Source organism: Peromyscus maniculatus, chromosome 14 (genome assembly GCF_049852395.1).
Source record: "Peromyscus maniculatus bairdii isolate BWxNUB_F1_BW_parent chromosome 14, HU_Pman_BW_mat_3.1, whole genome shotgun sequence".
NCBI classification, from domain to species: domain Eukaryota; kingdom Metazoa; phylum Chordata; class Mammalia; order Rodentia; family Cricetidae; genus Peromyscus; species Peromyscus maniculatus.
Window position 1 is genome coordinate 77,044,925 of NC_134865.1, and position 17,739 is coordinate 77,062,663.

The 17,739-nt window shown below is 48.5% G+C and overlaps 1 protein-coding gene across 5 annotated transcripts in view; it reads left to right on the forward strand.

Annotated features, from left to right (window-relative positions):
* Positions 1-17,125, forward strand: part of LOC107402508 (protein TUNAR) — a 48,606-nt gene extending 31,481 nt beyond the window's left edge. For 4 of the 5 annotated variants that reach the window (XM_076551329.1, XM_076551328.1, XM_076551331.1 and 1 more), the window contains one exon: positions 14,682-17,125. In XM_076551329.1, the coding sequence (XP_076407444.1) occupies positions 14,682-14,867 (186 nt within the window). In that variant the 3' untranslated portion in view covers positions 14,868-17,125. Of the gene's footprint in view, positions 1-13,278; positions 13,546-14,681 lie in introns of those variants that run through there. The other variant, XM_076551332.1, reaches the window with a different exon arrangement.
* Positions 17,126-17,739: the final 614 nt, after the last annotated feature.

Consider the following 17,739-nt stretch of genomic DNA (forward strand, 5'->3'; position numbering starts at 1 on the left):
CACACAGTTATTCCTTTCTGTGGTCATTTGTATCAGTAAAGACTCGTGGGCGTGTGTTTTACTTTATGAGTTGCCCTCGAATGCTGTGGTTGTTTTCTCGGTCACACTGTCCCAGCTCTAGCCACTCAGGTTTGTGCTGGCATCCTCTGCCAGCCCTCCCACCCATCTTTTCTTGAGCACTTCCTTACTTTGTAGCAGCACAGGGTGCCCAAACCCCACCTCGAATTTGCCCTTCCTCAACCCGAGAGTTGGGAAGCCCTGGTTCTTTCCACTGAAGAGTGGCATACCCCGACCAAGATCTGGGTACCAGGTGTGCACACAGCTGCTGGGCTGGTCTTGTTCTTCCTGGGCATCTCTGGTCAGAGCTGAGAGTCACAGTCTTGCTCAGAGGGGCTTTAGCATTTTAACCACCGATGAGATGTGTGTAAAAATGAAAGTGATCCCAAGCAATTCTGTCGCCTGTGGCAGCCATCACCACCCAGGCTTGTGTGAGCTTTGTGGCACAGCTCCTTGGAGCCAAGCATGAGTTCGAATCCCTGCCATTGCCCTTGGGTCTTGCTTGTTCTCTGGGTGGAGTGGAATCTGCTGACTCGTCAGTAGGGCCTGTGGCTCAGAGGAGGTGGCAGGCAGGCAGGGTAGAGTTCTGACGGAAGACAGTCCCTCAGGCCTGGCTCTCATGTGTCCTGTTTAGTTTCCATGCCCTTGCTTCAGGACTACCTGATGGCTTGCACTCCTCAGGGAAGTTTCGGCTGATATAATTGATTTTCCCACACCTAAAACCATGTTCTTTCACTGAGTAAGGGAAATGCTGATTAATTTATCCTTAAGTGTGGGTATGGGGAGCTGCTTCTTCTCTTTATGCTGGTGTTCAAGGTTTTTGTTTTGTTTTTGTTTTCTTGTGGTTGTTTTTTTACTCACCACACAGTAAACTGACCTTTCTTGTCATCGGACTTTAAGGTGAGAGAGAAAATAAGTCAGTCCACCAAAGGCTCTTGACCAGGTCATCTCCCAATTTTCTCCTTGTGCTCATGGACAAACACATCCTGGGGCAACCAATCATACTCTTTCCTTGGGAGCAAGCACGGCTGGAAACTGAGTCCTGTCTGTGAACTGCTAGTGTCACACTTGGAGTTTGACACTCACAGGTGTCACCGTTTTTAGATGGCGAGAGAAGACAGACACAAGAAGTTACTGAACCGGAAGGGACGGTCTTTCACTTAGCCTTGAGGCAAAGGACTCCTTATTGTCTCCCCTATGCCACACTCCTAACACACACACACACACACACACACACACACACACACACACACACACACACACATTCTGATGCACTCACACTACCTGATTGACCCTGATTTCACACACACACACACACACACTTATTTATTTATTTCTTCACTAGGTATCCATACATAGTGGCATCCAGCTGGAAGTCTGGGCTGCATTGTTTTCTCACCCAGCTCATCTGATTCCTGTGCTTTCCCTATAACTTACTTCTGTCTGTGCATCCATCCATGTATCCATCCATCCATCATCCATTCATATAGCATTCATACATTCAAACACACATACATGATAGGTATACCTATCATTCATCCACGTATCTTTATATCCATCCATCATCCATGCATACATTTACCCATAGTTTACCTACATATTTATCCATCCATCATTCATTCTCCCATTATTCATCCACTCATCCTCAGTCTATCCATCAACCATCCATTAGCTTCTTTGTTTCTGGAGTACCATGGTGCCTTCATACCAGACCCAGGGGTTGGAGGTGGCAAAAATGGATCATCCATCTCAAACAAACTCATGGATTAGTGCAGAAGGACTGGGTAAAACGAAGACTTCAGGCCAGGATGAGAGATGTTCCGATGCAGCCTGAATACAGGGTCCCAGAAATGCTGCCGAGCCTGCGCCTCTGAGGGTGATCAGCAGTTAGTTACGTAAGTCAAGAGGAGTGTGTAAGCAGATGAACTGGAGTGAGAGGCACGGGCCTGGAACGTGGCATTTGAAGCGTTTGACAGGCAGGAGACGGGCAATGCTGCGAGCAGCATCCATACAGTTCCTGACTCAGTTTCTGCCGGGTTGTTCGCTGTAATCACAGCTGTATTCCTGGTGTTTACAACCATTGCTTGCCATGGTGTGGGTGTTCAGGAATCATTTTCAAGTCTGAAGACCTTGTTCCTAAAATAGGATTAATACCGGTATGCTTCTCCTGGTGCACCCCAAGATAGTAAAACAGGTCTTGGCATATAGTAGATGCTAAATAAATGTTTAAAGATTCTTGCCATATAGTTGTATATATTACTGTTATTAAGTTTTAAAAAATCTGCCGGGCGGTGGTGGCGCACGCCTTTAATCCCAGCACTCGGGAGGCAGAGCCAGGTGAATCTCTGTGAGTTCGAGGCCAGCCTGGGCTACCAAGTGAGCTCCAGGAAAGGCGCAAAGCTATGCAGAGAAACCCTGTCTCGAAAAACCAAAAAAAAAAAAAAAATCTTACCATGTCTGTAGCTTGTCCCTCTTTCCATTTCTAATCCTGAAGTCCCTTTCTGAGTGGATGGATGGATGGATGGATGGATGGATGGATGGATGGATGGATGGATGGAAGACCATATAGGGCCTGGTCCACACTCTTGCTTGCTAAATAGCTGTGACTATTATAGTCTTATGTAACTGGAAAGCAGTAACCGACTACATCATGAGAGGTACCAAGCACAAGGCTAGATCCAGCCACATAGCGGCAATTAGAGAGGCAGTGCTCTAATTAATAGTCATAACTGTGATGCTCTGTTGAGCAAGCTAAATGTCTTACAAATGTTTTCTATCTTAAGTGGCTCTTAAAAGCTGCTGGGGTGGGGGAGGGGAGGATTCCAATTGCTGGACAACCTGGTTACCACTCTCCTTCAGGAAACTGTGTTATAACACCAGGCCATTCTGTGACCACCTGGGCTGTGCAGGGACCCAGGGAGAGGAGTTTGTCCCTTGGAGAAACTCTTGCCCTGGTCCTGATGAAGACCTTATGTGAGCACAGGAAGTCGCCCACTTGCACAGGGCTCCCAGCTCATGCCCTGAGAGCCAGGAAAGCAGGAAATGAGAGCTGTGTGTGCGGCACTGGCGGAGCCGGAGGCGAGGGGCTGTGTTTTACCCAGTGAGCAAGCTAGCAGTGTTTGCTTACTGTGGTTTGATTTGAGAAGCTAATTGAGCTTTAAAAATTTATTACGAAATATCTCGTGCATGCAAGGGAGTGTAAATAGTGAATGTGTGTGGCCGAGAAAATATACGAAATGAACATCTATGTTGTATCTACTGAATAAATTCCAAAATCGCTTTCTGAGGCTTATAGGGCCCTAGCTACGATTGCTGCGTCTCCTTCCAGCCCAGGCCCTCCTAGCTCACGTGAGGCCTAGCCTTGCAACGGTCCTGTGTGTTTATATTCCCTTTTCCTTTATGTCTGTCAGTCTCCCACCTAGTTGTTCTCTCCAGCACTCACTAAGCTAATCTCACTCTCCTTTTCCACTTTGGCTTAGACTGCCTGTCTTCCAGGAGTGATCCCTGGTCTGCCATCCCAGGCAGTCAGATGCCCCGTTCTGGGTTCCCATATCACCCTGGACTCACACGGCCTTCATGATCTACTTGCATTTAGACCTTCAGACTCAAGCATTGTCTGCCATTTGTGCCACACCACCACTTAGTGTAGGACTCGGCTCATTGTCACACTCAGAGGATGCTCAAGGAGGACCGGCCTGAGTTCCCCAGGAGCTACTGTGATTTGGAGACCACTGAGGTCTTTTCTTGAGGGAAAAGCTGATGCTGCCCCAGCCCAGCCCTCTAGCACCATCCACTAGACTTATCAACTGGATAGTCTGGATTTAAAAAGAGCAGCTTGTCCTTGTAAATAGGGCCAGAATGAACCACCCTCGTCCCAACGTGTGAGATGTTCTGGGAGGGAAGTGCTCGGAATGACAATTGAGCCAGGTGACTGGCTGCAGAGCAAGGATGCAGGGAGTGTGGACGCAAGGTCTCCTCCCCTAGCCTTCTGGAACACATGGTACCTTTCACACACGGAGGAGCAAAGATTGAATTCTGCGATGTACCTGATGGGGTGAAAGGGACACGGGTGCCAACTCCCACTCAAGGTAAATAGTGCTGCTTGTCCAAAGAGTATTGAGACTTTAGTCTGTGGGCATTTGCGCGTGCGTGTGCGTGCGTGCGTGCGTGCGTGTGTGTGTGTGTGTGTGTGTGTGTGTGTGTGTAGATTCTTTTGGCCTGGAGCCATCTGGCTAGCCAATGAGACCCAGAGCTGGGATTATAAGCATATACCGCCACACCTGCCTTCATATGTGACTATGTGTGTGTGAAGGTGCACACACCCGTGTGTACATGCAGAGGCAGGAAGAGGATACCAGGTGTCCTCCATGGCTTGCTGCCTTATTCCTTTGGAACAGGGTTTCTTGCTAGACCTGGAGATCACTATTTTCCTGCTAGACTCAGCCAGTAGTCCCCACCTGACTCTGTTTCCCCTCCTGTCCATGCTGGGGTTCTGGGTACACACAGCTGGCAATCTGAACCCAGGTCCTCATGTTTAGGCAGCAAACATAACCACTGAGCCATCTTGTTCCCCTGGTCTTTTTAAAAACTGTGGATCCTGCCGGGCGGTGACGCACGCCTTTAGTCCCAGCACTCAGAAGGCAGAGCCAGGCGGATCTCTGTGAGTTCAAGGCCAGCCTAGAACAGGCTCCAAAGCTACACAGAGAAACTCTGTCTCAAAAAACAAAAAACAAAGTTTCACATATTACCTTCCATGTTATTTCCCATTGATGATCAAGCTGACATTGCATTGTGTAGTATGTAAAAAGTTATAAGATAAAATATAGAGCAAGTGTATGAAAAATAGTAAAAATACTAATGTAATCAAAAAAAAACAAAAAAACAAAAAACAAAAAACAAAACAAAAACAAAAAACAAAACAAAAACAAAATAAACAAACAACAACAACAAAAAACCCTGTGGATCCTGGAGATTGACTTTGGGTCCTCATACTTGCAAGACAAACACTTGAGCAGCTCAGCTCTCCCCAGCCCCAGAACCTTCGTCTCTTGTGGTCTTCACAGCCAGCTCCAGCCCCTCTCTGACCCACTCTTGCCTCTCCAGCAGCAGATGCTAAGGTCTCTCCTCACACACCAGCAGGGGCTGCCTTGCTCTTGGGAGCTGAGCTTCTTCTAAGATTGTGATAAAGCAGACATACTCAGGGTCTTCACTGTTTTATTTACTTACACATTGATTACTTTTAACAAGACACAAGTAAAAGAATGATCAACCATGTTACAGATAATACCCCCCTCCCCCCCCCCCCCCCGCACCACCCACCAGGCTTTTAAAATTATTATTTGTAATCATAAGTGGACCTGGATTTTTATATCCTTTGTCTTCCCTTCACGTGCAGGATGTCATGTGCCTCATGGTCTTTACCACCATTGTTTTTAACTGCCACACCAGCATTCTCTGGTCCCCAGGTCACTGACAGCCAGTCATTGGCTCTGCCAGGGTTGATCTCCAGTTCTTAGGAAGCTTCTTTGAGAAACAAGTACAGAGAGAAGGGACTTCGCAGCATAGGGACAGAGCATGTTAGAGCTGGGGTAGGAGCTGTATTAATGATGTTTCTTGGTACTGTGATACAACACCCAACAAATGCAACTTAAAGAAGGGAGAGTGTAACACGAATCTTAAAAGATCTTATTAATTAAAAAAATTAAAATCCGGAGCCAGATATTGGGGTAAAAGCTGAAAGACCAGAGGGATAGAACAAGCCAGCCACAAGTTCTTACCGCTGGGAAATCCTCAGCCCAAGAGAGAGCTACTTCCTGTATACTCACACCTTATATACTTTTCTGTGCCCTGCCGTCTTACTTCCTCTTTCCGCTCAGCTCTATCACTTCCCGTCTGTCTGTACAGACCTCCAGACCTCTATGGTTAACTAGTGCTGGGATTAAAGGCATGTGCCACCACGCCTGGCTCTGTTCCCAGTGTGGCCTTGAACTCACAGAGATCCAGATGAATCTCTGTCTCCCCAGTGCTAGGATTAAAGGCGTGTGCTACCACTGTCTGACCTCTGTGTTTAACATAGTGGCTGGTTTTGTCCTCAGATCCCCAAGCAAGCTTTATTTGTTAGAGCACAAGTAAAATATCACCACAGGAAGGTTTGCTTTGGCTTATAGTCCAGGTCTTATGATCCAGCTCAGTGGTGGCAGCAGGAACAGACTGGCTGATTACAGCGCATCAGCGGTCAGGAAGCAGAGAGTGAGCAGGAAGTAGGACTGGGCTGTAAAACCTCCAGGCCAGTCTGGTTTGATCCCACTTCCCCCAGGAAGTCTCTGCTTCCTAAATACTCCACAACCTTCCCAAACAGCACCACTACCCAGAGACCAAGTGTTCAAATATAGGAGCCCGAGGGGGGCATTTTACATTCAAACCATGTGTTGGTAAGTTTATTGTCAGCTGGGCAAAACCTAGAGTGGCCTGGGAAGAGGCTCAGTCGAGATCGGATTGGCCTGTGGCCAAGTTCATGAGACACTACCTTGACTGAAGATGACATGGGAGGGTGCAGTCCACTGTGGGTGGCATCCTAGGTACAACAAGAAGCATTCTTCCATGGTTTCTGCTTCAGTTCCTGCCGGAGGTCCTGCCCTGATTTCCCTCCATGATGGACTACGACCTGGAAACGAGCAAACCCTTCCTTCCCGACGTTGTCTTTGGTTAGAGAGTCTTCTCACAGCCACAGAAAATAACTAGAACAAACCACAGTTGACACCTGAAACTGGCTGTCCCTCAACCGTGTCTCTCTCCTGGAGTCACTCGCAGGTTCTAGTTGTACTTACTTACAAACAGTTCTTACTCTGTTTGGAGAGTACATGGAGGCTCACGCTGTAGGGGAAAGCTGACCATGTCAGAACATTCCAGAAGAAAGGAGGAAGGATCCTCCTATGTAGCCTGGGAAACCTATCCCAGAGTAATGTCATGTTTTAGTTGGAGCCTTCTCAAGAGAGGAACTGGAATGAGATGGGTTCTCTGAATGAGTAGGGAGCAGGAAGGTGCTTTATTGGAGAACGGGGTCTTGTGGAGCCATAAGGAGTCTCCATCAATGTCACCTTTGATCACAGCATCTCTCGGTCACTCAGCTATGCAGGTTCATCCCTTATCTTTCATCCTACAAGCTACGTACCACCCCTCACGTTAAAGAGGAACCTGGGGCTCTGAGGAATGCAGCATCCTGACCAGATCTTACAGCTGGCCAGCCATGGAGACAAGATAGGGTCCCTGCTGTAACTGATGCCAGAGCTTATCAATGTTAATTTTTCAAAAACAGAATTGTTGCTGGGGATGATGAGGATTTACTTTGGCTTTGGGACTAGTTTTTTAAATGACCCCAGTGGGTACAAGATATAGTGAAGAGATTTTATTTGAAGGCAAAGAAGAATGGTCCTGAATAAAGCTGTCAGGAGGTGGAGTCAGCTGTGTTGAGAGGTGGTAAATCCCAGAATGGTGGGGAGAATACTGCTGACACTCCATAGAGTTCTAGCCAACACATTCAGCCTACAGCTTGCAGGGCTGTGTGCAGCTACATGAGGCTAGGGATAACCCAACACAAAGCTGTAAACTTACTTAAAAACAGATTTTTCACAATTTTTTAAATAGCTTCATTGTGTGGTTCTTGAGTATGAACTCTGTAGCTGATGATGCTGTTTTGCAATGCTAAATGGTCAGGCTCTCCTCTCAGGGTATTTTAGGTTTCAGATGAAGAATTAAAAACAGAATAACTTTGAATATCCGTTCTGGAAGAGTAAATGTTCTCTGGTTACCTGAGATCATTACTGATCATAATGGGTTCCAATTCACTTAAGCAAGAATAGTATTTTCATGGCAGGAATACAGAGGTTGCTCTTGGGGGGCACAAGGAGATGGCGAGCCAAGCTTTGCAGAGGGCTGATTCCAAGAGGCAGCAGCCAGTGGGTTCTCCTCTGGGCACCATGGCTAAGATGCATCTTTGACTATCGGGGTGGATGAATCAGAGTTTACTGCGGCCCACCTTGTATCTCTTTCTAAGGTTGAGTGTAGAAAGAGACCATCCATTTGGTAAGCTTAGCCAGATGCAGGCCATCCCTTCAGTACCCTGACTGACAGCATCCGCTATGGAGGGTAATTTTCCAGAAGAAACCTGAGATGCTGATACACAGAGGAGGGCCTGGATGCTGGCGATGCTGTGAGCAGCAGCGAGCATCCTTGTTGCTCCTCTCTTGACCAGCTCTGGCTCCAGCAAGCACACAGAGCCCCCACTCCTGTCTGTGCTCCCAGCTCTCCCACAGCCTCCACACCCAAACCTCAGTACCACTGTATCGCTGTGTACTCCTGCTTTATTTCCCAAGACGGGCATCCCAGTTAGGCAAGCGATTAAAACTCTCCAGTGTGTTTAGCAGGAGCAGCCCAGCGGAGGACCAGCTTGCTGAGTCTGCTCAAAAGTAAGGGGCCCATCAATTTTCCACCTTAGGGAGGCTGGGCTGTGGACAGTATTCTGTCTTTGCAGAATCATGACCCTCTTTCTGGTGACAAGCAAGGGCTCCTTTTGAAGGTTAACATGGCAGCCCTTAAAACATGATTGTTGTTTTTAAAGTTGTTTCTGTTATGGCCTGGGGAGCTGGCTCAGCGGGTAAGTGCTTGCCACGTAGCCACAGGAGCTGGAATCAGTCCCCCAGTATCCATGTAAAACGCTAGGCATGGCGGTGTGCGCATTATCCCAGTGGTGGGGAGAGATGGAGGTTGGGCATCCCTGGAGCTCCCTGGCCAGTCAGCCTAGCCTAATAGGCAAGCCCTGGCTCTCAATGAGAGACCAGAAACAAGGAGTATGGCTCCTGAAGATGAACACCTGAGGTTGACCTCTGGCCCATATGCATACGCACACACTTACGCATCCCCATGCTTGCACGTGCCCATCCGTGAACATCCACCTGCAAACACACCCTCAACGTTGTTTCTACTCGTTTATTACATTCACTTTTAGTATAGTTTATTCATTGGCTAATTCACTTATGACCATAAGTAATGGGTTTATTAGTTAATGGATAGACAAAAGGAGCCATTTAGGAAATGGAAGTTATAACGCACAAGCACCCATGTGCTAGCCACCAGCTTAGAAAGCACTAACAGAGCCTCAGAGCATCCATCAGCATCCGCCCATCCCATCCACTTGGTGGGAACCACTACCCTGGCTTTGGCATTCCACTGTTTTCTTTTGCAGATTCATCAGGTTTAGACTTCCAAACAGTGTGGTGGTGCATTTTCCGTATTAACGGTAACCTCTTTCTGTAGCCTGCAGTGCACCTTTCCTCTCAACATTGTGCCTGTGAGGTCCCAACATCTCCTGCCTTCCCTCTACTCACAGTGAAAGAGCTCTCGAAGGTCTATGGTCATCTGCACAGTGTTCAAGCATTCCACTGAGATGAATACTAACTGCCCACAAATGTAAGATCTTGTCCACGTGCCCTGGTGTGTGCATATGCAGGTGTATTCAGGGCTTGTCCTGGGAGGTCGATGGCTGTCCATCAGGGATGGAGTGTGCTCAGCTTTACCAGGTGCCATATAGTTTTCCAAGGTGGTGGCCCAATGGGTCCTGAAGCCAGTATCTGGTGTCCCTGCAGCCTTATGTCGTTGTTAGTGTTTGTCACTTGGAGTTTTCTTTCTTACCAGTCTCATGGTTCTTGAAGGGTACTTGATTGTGTTTTCATTTCCATTTGTCTGAGAACCATGTTCAGTGTCTCTGTGGCTTCTCTTTTGAGAAGTTCCCAGTTAGGATTTTACCCACTTTTCTATTGTGTGTTTATCGCTTTCTTGCTGATTTGATACTAATGTGCAATCATATGTCATAGGCCACTCCATGTCACTCACTAGCCGTATGTCTTTATTTCCTAGCTGGCAGCTTCTGTGGTTCGTTTTTATGGTAGTATTTGATAACCAAGGATCTCATGCATAACTCCTGGGGATCCATTCATAGCTGTGCTCATAGTTAGAGCTTTTCTGTCTTCAGGTAGCTGTCTCTACCCTGTGGGTCACAAACACACCCCTTTCTCCTGACTATTAGAGATCATACTTTTCATATTCCCCACTCACCTCTGCTCCATCTGGAATTGATGATCTACCCCTTTGATTTCACTCTTGATATGGTGTATTGCTTACCTCATCGTGGTGACCAGACAACCAGTAAAAAGGCTGCCTGAAGGAGGAAGCACTTATTTTGACTCTGTCACTGCCCTGGTTTCCAGGCTAAGCTCCCAGCCCCTCATGTCCTCCCGTCAATACTGTCGGTCCCCTGTCCCCTACCCAGTTTACATAAGGAAACAATGTCCTAAGAGCTTCCCTCCAGTGGGGCCCTCAGTTACACCCCTGAGAGTCCAGCCACCCTCCTGGGGTGGTTTCTATGGAGAAAGGTGGGCTGGTGTCCTAGCAACAACCAGGGACTAACTTCAGGATTGCAGCTCTCTCCCATGGGTCAGAAAGGCCTTTCTGGTTAGCTGCAGAGTCCTTGGAATGTAAACACAGACGACCTGATTATGCCTTCCCCTTCCTCCTGAGTCAGAACCATCTGGGGTTAACTCAGGGAAGGGGCTAAATTAAGCCTTGAAACCAAGCCGCCTGGATGACAGGCACTTTGTTGTGCTTGAGTGACTGCGATGATGGGTCTCTGGTCAGAAGGAGAGCACTAATCTCATCTCCGGAGAGCAGCCGTGGCCATCCAGCTCCTGCCCTGTAGACACAGGAGATGCCCGGTCCCTCACAGGACCTGCTCGTTCACTCAGCATGGATCATCTGGGCACTGTGCTCTGAAGTAGACGCTCAGTTGCTCCTGTCCCAGAACCCTCAGCGTCTAGAAGAAAGCAGATAAGTATCAACAGACCCCAGCACAGAAGGGACCAGTGTTTGGAGACCCTTCCAGACAGAGCAGAATGAGGGGTGGGTTTCTACAGAACTTGTATCTTCTTAAGGCTTATGTAATGTCTGGACCACAGAGTGGCCAAAAATTAAGGGGAAGGGAGTCAGTCCTCACTGGCCAACAAGCAAACAGATGTCACTGCATTGAAAATCTGCTTGACAACACTACCAAAGCCACACACATGCACACCCCATGTCTGTTTTCCTGCTGAGTATATGTAGCTATGAAGAAATGACATACATGTAAATTTTACATTAGAAAAACAATGTGAGTGGCTATGGAACTAGAATTAAAACACGCATGCTGCAGTGTTTAAAGGGAGGGTTGTCAGATCTGCTTCACCTTGAAATGTTCTGAAACAGAAGGTGAGTAGACGGGGTGGGTGGATGTGTGTTGAAGCAAGCGCATGCCAGCACACAGGCATGGTGGAGCAGGTGTGTGGATGCTCACCGCAAGAGTCCTTCAGCTTTGCTAAATGTGGACCATTCTCCTATGCAATGTGCACGTGTGGCACCAGACAATGAGTACAACAAGAACGTTCACAGTGGTGCTGTCCATGACAGTCCCAAACAACAACTCCTCTCAGGTTCCGTTAATAGTAGACTAGACCCACCCATCTCCGGTGTGTGGATCCAAGAGACCACTATTCCTAAGAGAGCCTAGATGAGCTAGGCTACCACCCAGCCACATAGATGAGCCTGACAAAGCAATGTGGGGGGAAGAAGCCAGAGTCCTCAAAGAGAATGCTGTGTGAGTCTGTGTGTAAAAAAATTCAAAACCAAGCAAAGCTGTCTATGGTGTTAGGAGTCACTTGAGAGTTGTCAAAAGGAGGAATTGAGGAACAGTGACTTAGTGGGTCACCAAGGCAGGCCCCCAGGGGTGCAGAAGGCTGGCTTTTCTTTTTTATCTTAGCACTAAAGAGTGCATCAAGCTATACACTTAAGAATGTGTCCCTTTATACAGCATTGGAAATGGAAGGAAGGAAGACCAAACAGCTTTTCCTAACTGCTCTGGGGCATCAGAACCCACCCAAAGCCCACAGCTGTGAAGGGAACAGAATGCATTCCTTCAGAATACATCTGTTCATTCACTTACGCACTCCTCAGCGTCGGTCTCTCCAGTGGTCACTGATGGGCTCTGTCCTTCACACGGACAGGATGCTCTACTCAGTATAACAAGTGGCTCTGTGAGGTTTTCCAGGAGTTCACATGCACCATAGAAGGGGTGAGAAGACATTCATGGCTGATCCTCACTCCTAACTCCCGGATTTCCAATGATGATCCTCTTGGGATGGACGCCCTGAAACATCATTTGACTTGTGCATTAGGAGTCTCCAGAGAAACAAAACCAATGGTGTGTGAGGAAGCATGTTTGGGTGGGCACGTGTGGTGTGTGTCTAGTGGTGAGGGGGGTACGTGTGTGTGTGTGTGTGTGTGTGTGTACACGTGTGTGTGTGTCTTATGTGTATCTCTATACACACATCGACATATGTGTTTCTATTTATACATATTGTCCTAGTTAGATCTCTAGTGTGATAAACACATGAACTAAAAGCAACTTGAGGAGTAAAAGGTCTATTTCATCTTTCAGCCTGCAGCCCACCATTACGGAAAGTCAGGGTAGGAACCCAGAGGCTGAGATTGAAGCAGAGGCCATGGAGGGACACTGCTCACTGCCTTGTTCTCCACGGCTTGCTTATAAACCCAGTATCAACTGCCCGGGAGTGGCACCACCCCTGATGAGGTGGGCCCTCCCACATCAATCATTAATTGAGAAAAATGTTCTATAGACTTGCCTACAGACCATTTGCAATCTTTTCTCCATTGAGCTTTCTCTTCCCAGATAGATCTGTGCTTGTGACAAGTGGACAAAATCCAACCAGCACACACAGGTATTATCACCAATGTTAGCCCCTAAATACCAGAAAGCTTTAGGCTGGAAAGATGCAGTTGCCTCGTGGAGGAAGTCTAGTCTGGTCTGTGCCCGGATCCCATCCCCACAAAGGCCCCATGTGTCAGCATATTTTAAATATAATTGGGGTAGAAATAGACAAGGAAGATTTCAACCGTTGACCTCTGCATGGCTGTGCTAAGTACCCTAACACATGAATGTTAGTCTTGCCTATTAAAAATACACAAGGCATACAAAAGAATAGCATAAACATACACCTGTCGTTCACAATGACAGCAGCGAACACCCCAGAATCCATTGCCCAGTGATGGTCACTGTGCCCTCAGGGAATTCCTTACTGCTTTGGCTTGAGGAAGACATGCTCCTGAATTTCTTGTCCCGTCATTCTTGGTTACAGAACTCAAAATGCACTTTGGCCAGAGTATACTGTCTGGAGCCTTCGCAGATAGTCAGGCTGCGCACATTCTGCTGTGACATGATCTTTCCCTCCAGTGTCTCGGCTTGGTCCACGCTGTCACAGACAGCTGCAGCTCAGCCATCTCATTGTCATGGAATATTCCAGTTGTGTGGTTCTGTTACCACATGGTCACTGACGCACACCTGGGCAGCCTCCAGCCCTTTGCTGGGACAGCTGCTGCTGCAGCTGGGTGAGTGGCCTCTCAGTCTCCAGGTACACAAAGCAGCTCTCTCTCTCTCTCTCTCTCTCTCTCTCTCTCTCTCTCTCTCTCTCGCTCTCGCTCTCGCTCTCGCTCTCGCTCTCGCTCTCGCTCTCGCTCTCGCTCTCTCCCTCCCTCCCTTCCTTCCCCTCCCTCCATGCACAGCTGTGAGAGCAGGTGCCCAGCTACAGACTGTGTCTCTTTGCTTTCCTAACTAGTGCCAAATGGCGTTCCAGAACAGTTGTGCCAACATGTATTCCCGCCAGAGACCATGAGAGGCTCTTGCAGGGCCATCTCCTTCACACCTTGCAGGGAGTGCTCACAGCCTCTCTGGGTACAGAATCACCTCCTCTCGGACCTGCCTACTCCTGTCCCTTTCTCGGCCAGAGCTTTAGAACATGTGTGACCATGATGCCCCATGCCCTCCCGAACACAGAGGAGGACTCATCTCCTGGCTTTGACCCAGCACGTAAACATATACGACCTCCCCGCTGGTTTTAGTGTGACTACAACAGCTGTCTCTTTCTGCTTCATGGGAAAGGGGAGGGCTGGACTTCAGGGTGCATGTCTTTATGTTATTGATATCTCATCCTTGAAATTCAAAACTTATGTTCTGACGTGTGTGTGTGTGTGTGTGTGTGTGTGTGTGTGTGTGTGTGTGTGTTTGTCGGTGGACATGTGTGTGCATATGCACATGTGGAGGCCAGAGATCAACCTCAGGCTCTCGTCCTTAGGGCAGTTGTCCACCTTCTTAGAAACTGTATCTCTTATTTTCCTGAAGCTAACCAATTAGACTGGACTGGCTGGCCAGTGAGCTCCAGGAATCCCCCTGGGTCTACCTCCCCAAAACTGGGACTTCAAGTATGCATGTTTTGTTTGTGGGCGCTGGGGATCTAATTCGGGTCCTTGTACTTGCAAGGCAAGCGCTTGACTGGCTGAATGATCTGCCCAGCCCCCAGGTTCTACCATCTCCCAGTGACCAAGAGAGATTGTGTCCGATGCGATGGATGTCACTCCAACCCATGATCTAGTCCTCAAGCCTGTAGTCACCCCACCCTTCCACCTGGCCTCAGCAAGGATGCTGGGAGATGACCGTGGTTTTGTTGTTCTGTTTCTCTTCGTTACAGGTTAGCCTGGCGAGGAAGATAAAGACATTTGCAACCAAGATGGTAATCACGAGTGGAAATGATGAAGACCGGGGAGGCCAAGAGAAAGAGAGCAAAGAAGAGAGCGTGCTGGCCATGCTGGGCATCATTGGAACCATCCTGAACCTGATCGTCATCATCTTTGTATACATATATACCACCCTGTGAATGGCCCCGCACAGCCTCGGCGGCCTCAGGATGGCCACGAGACACGGGTCCTGTGTGTCCACATATCGGTGACCGGACACGGCAGGGGGGCAGCGGGTTTGGAGACCACACACTGCTTCATCAATGCACCTTCGAACTTTCTAGTAGGTCACCAAATGAACCCGTCCTGCTGTGAGGAGCAGACACTCTGAAGCACAATGAATCCAACAAAACTCATTCAGGCCACGAGGAACTCAGCGTCTCTGACTGGGGAGCTGACGGGATGCTGGAAAGACCAGCCTTTGGCACTAGTGGTGAGCAAATGCGTGAGGAAATGCCTCATCCTGGAGTGCTGACCACATCCCATACTGGAAAGGAGGATGAGCCGAGCAGATGCAGCTCAGCTGGCCACCTCCTGGGACAGCTCTAGGGGTGGTCCACTCACAGGCATCCCATTCATCAGATGTTTCCAGCTGTTTGATACGGGAGATAACTTATTTTTCATTTTTCATTGGCTTGATGTGTGTATCTGTTCATATCAAGGTATATAAATATATATTTTTAATAAATGTGCTCTATTTTTTAGCATGAACCAAATATTTGGAGAAGCGCTTCTGGATCCATAGCCTTTCTTGGTTTTAATCGCTTTGCTCCATCAACCACAGGACATCCTTTTCTGTAGCTTTCCGGTTGTCTCAGCTCATCTCAACTCTTTTGCCTTCATCATGCTCTTCTCTCTCCCCATCTCTGCCCCTCCATTTTCTCCTCCCCTTCTCTCCCCTCTCTTCTCTCCCCTCCCATTCTCCTCTCCTCCTCTCCACCCCTCCCCACTTCTCTCCCATTCTCCCCCATCTCCTGTCTAGAGGACATGTTTCCGTAATACCAGCCATGGTCTTGGCTGGTGCATGTTTCAAGATCGTCGAGCGGCTTTTCGTTGTTCTGTCAGAGATCTAAAATGATTGTGGGCATGCCGGACCTTAGATGCACCCTGTCTTTCGTGAGAATTATGCATGAACAAGGGCTGAGTGACAGATCAGCTTCCCACGTGTTTTAAAAGGACTACCACTGAGGAAGATGAGCGTGGGTGCCCTGCCTGCAGGTCACCCGTGGGATGGAGCGGTCAGCAGCTCACTGGCAGTGTTGCTCATTCACTCCTGTAACCATTCTTTTATCAGATTTTGATTTTTTTGTGACTGTGAGGGATGGGAATGGGTGAAGCTCAATGTTCGGTGTGCCATCCCTTCTTTGGTGAGATGCCTAGGGGGTGGGTGGTCTCTTCGGAAGTCAGTGGGATGATGTGAATGATGGGAAACCTCCCCACTGTAAGCACGCATGCACAGTCAGTTCCTGCTGTAAAGACGCCTCTGTGACAAGTGACCCTTCAAGGGCATTGGCAGGGGACTTAGCGATCTCTGTAAAGGACCCCTTGCACATTTTAAAGCTGGTTTCCACCCACACGAAGCTGTTTTCTCTCTGAGGGGGCGGTTGAATAAATACAAATTTGCCCTGCTCCCTGGCTTCCTAACATGGCCCCAGCCTGGCTGCCGTGGACGGCCTTAAGGAGAGGGTCAGTGTTCATTCCGCCCCTGGCAGAAACAGAAACAGCCTGCCCCAGTGGATTCAGATGATACACACCGAGGGGGTCTCTGCCTGCCCCCTTCCTTAAATGACACCATGAAGGAGTCATTTCTAGGGCTCCACTAAGGGACCAGTTTCTCTTATAAATCAAATACCCGTGAGCACCTGGCTCTGGCCAGAGGTGTCTCCATTTCCCCACCAGAAGGAAGGACACTTTGTACACAAGCCACCGGGGCCCTCTTAGTTGCCTGTGAGAGAGAGAGAGAGCCTCTCACCTGTGAAGAAGCAAGGACAGCTCAGACCAGGAATCTTTCCCGAGATTACCTGGCACCCAGTGGAGTCAGGTCCTAGCCCCAGCCTGTCCACTTCCTTATCCCAGCGAGGGAAAGAAAGCCTATTGTTTTGCGGAGGGCCAGCTCTGCATACCTCCCTACCCCACCCCCATAACAGGAAACAACCTGAGAACGTCTTGGACACTGGCAGAATAGGACACAAATAAAGACAGCAGGGAGAGGCTAGTTAGAAATGTGAGAGCCATCGAGGGGAGAGCGCTACCTACAGGCTGTGTGATTCTGGAAAAACTGTAATTCTGGACAGTGAGCAATAAAGGTGCGATGGGGAAAAAACACTATTGGTGTCGTCAACTTCCTTGGGAGTGTCCGTGTACTCATTTTATTTAATAAAACCTGACCGTGGCTGTATTTATTTCATTTAGCTTCTTGACTTTGAGGCGGAGTCTCACGTAGCACAGGCTGGTCTTGAACTTGCCGTGTAGCTGAGAATGACCTTCAGTTCCCGATCTTTGTGCCTCCACCTCCCCAGTACTGGGATCACAGGCGTGTGCCACCATAGCCTGAAAGAATGTGATTTTGTTAAACAGAATTCTGTCTGGCTTGAACTGGGCATGCCTCGGTGACTTTTGAGGGTGTTAGTTAGGAATGTATGGAAGAGGAGGGGAGGGAGATATCACCTTTCATAACTTCAGCACAATATCCTGTCCGTTCTTCTACCTGGCTCTAATCTACAGCCTGGAAATAAGGCTGCCCTTTGCATGGCTGACACACAGTGAGGACCACTTCTGCCCTTTGTGTGACTGACACACAGTGAGGACCACTTCTGCCCTTTGTGTGACTGACACACAGTAGGGATCATTTCTGCCCTTTGTGTGACTGACACACAGTGAGGACCACTTCTGCCCTTTGTGTGACTGACACACAGTGAGGACCACTTCTGCCCTTTGTGTGACTGACACACAGTGAGGACCACTTCTGCCCTTTGTGTGACTGACACACAGTAGGGATCATTTCTGCCCTTT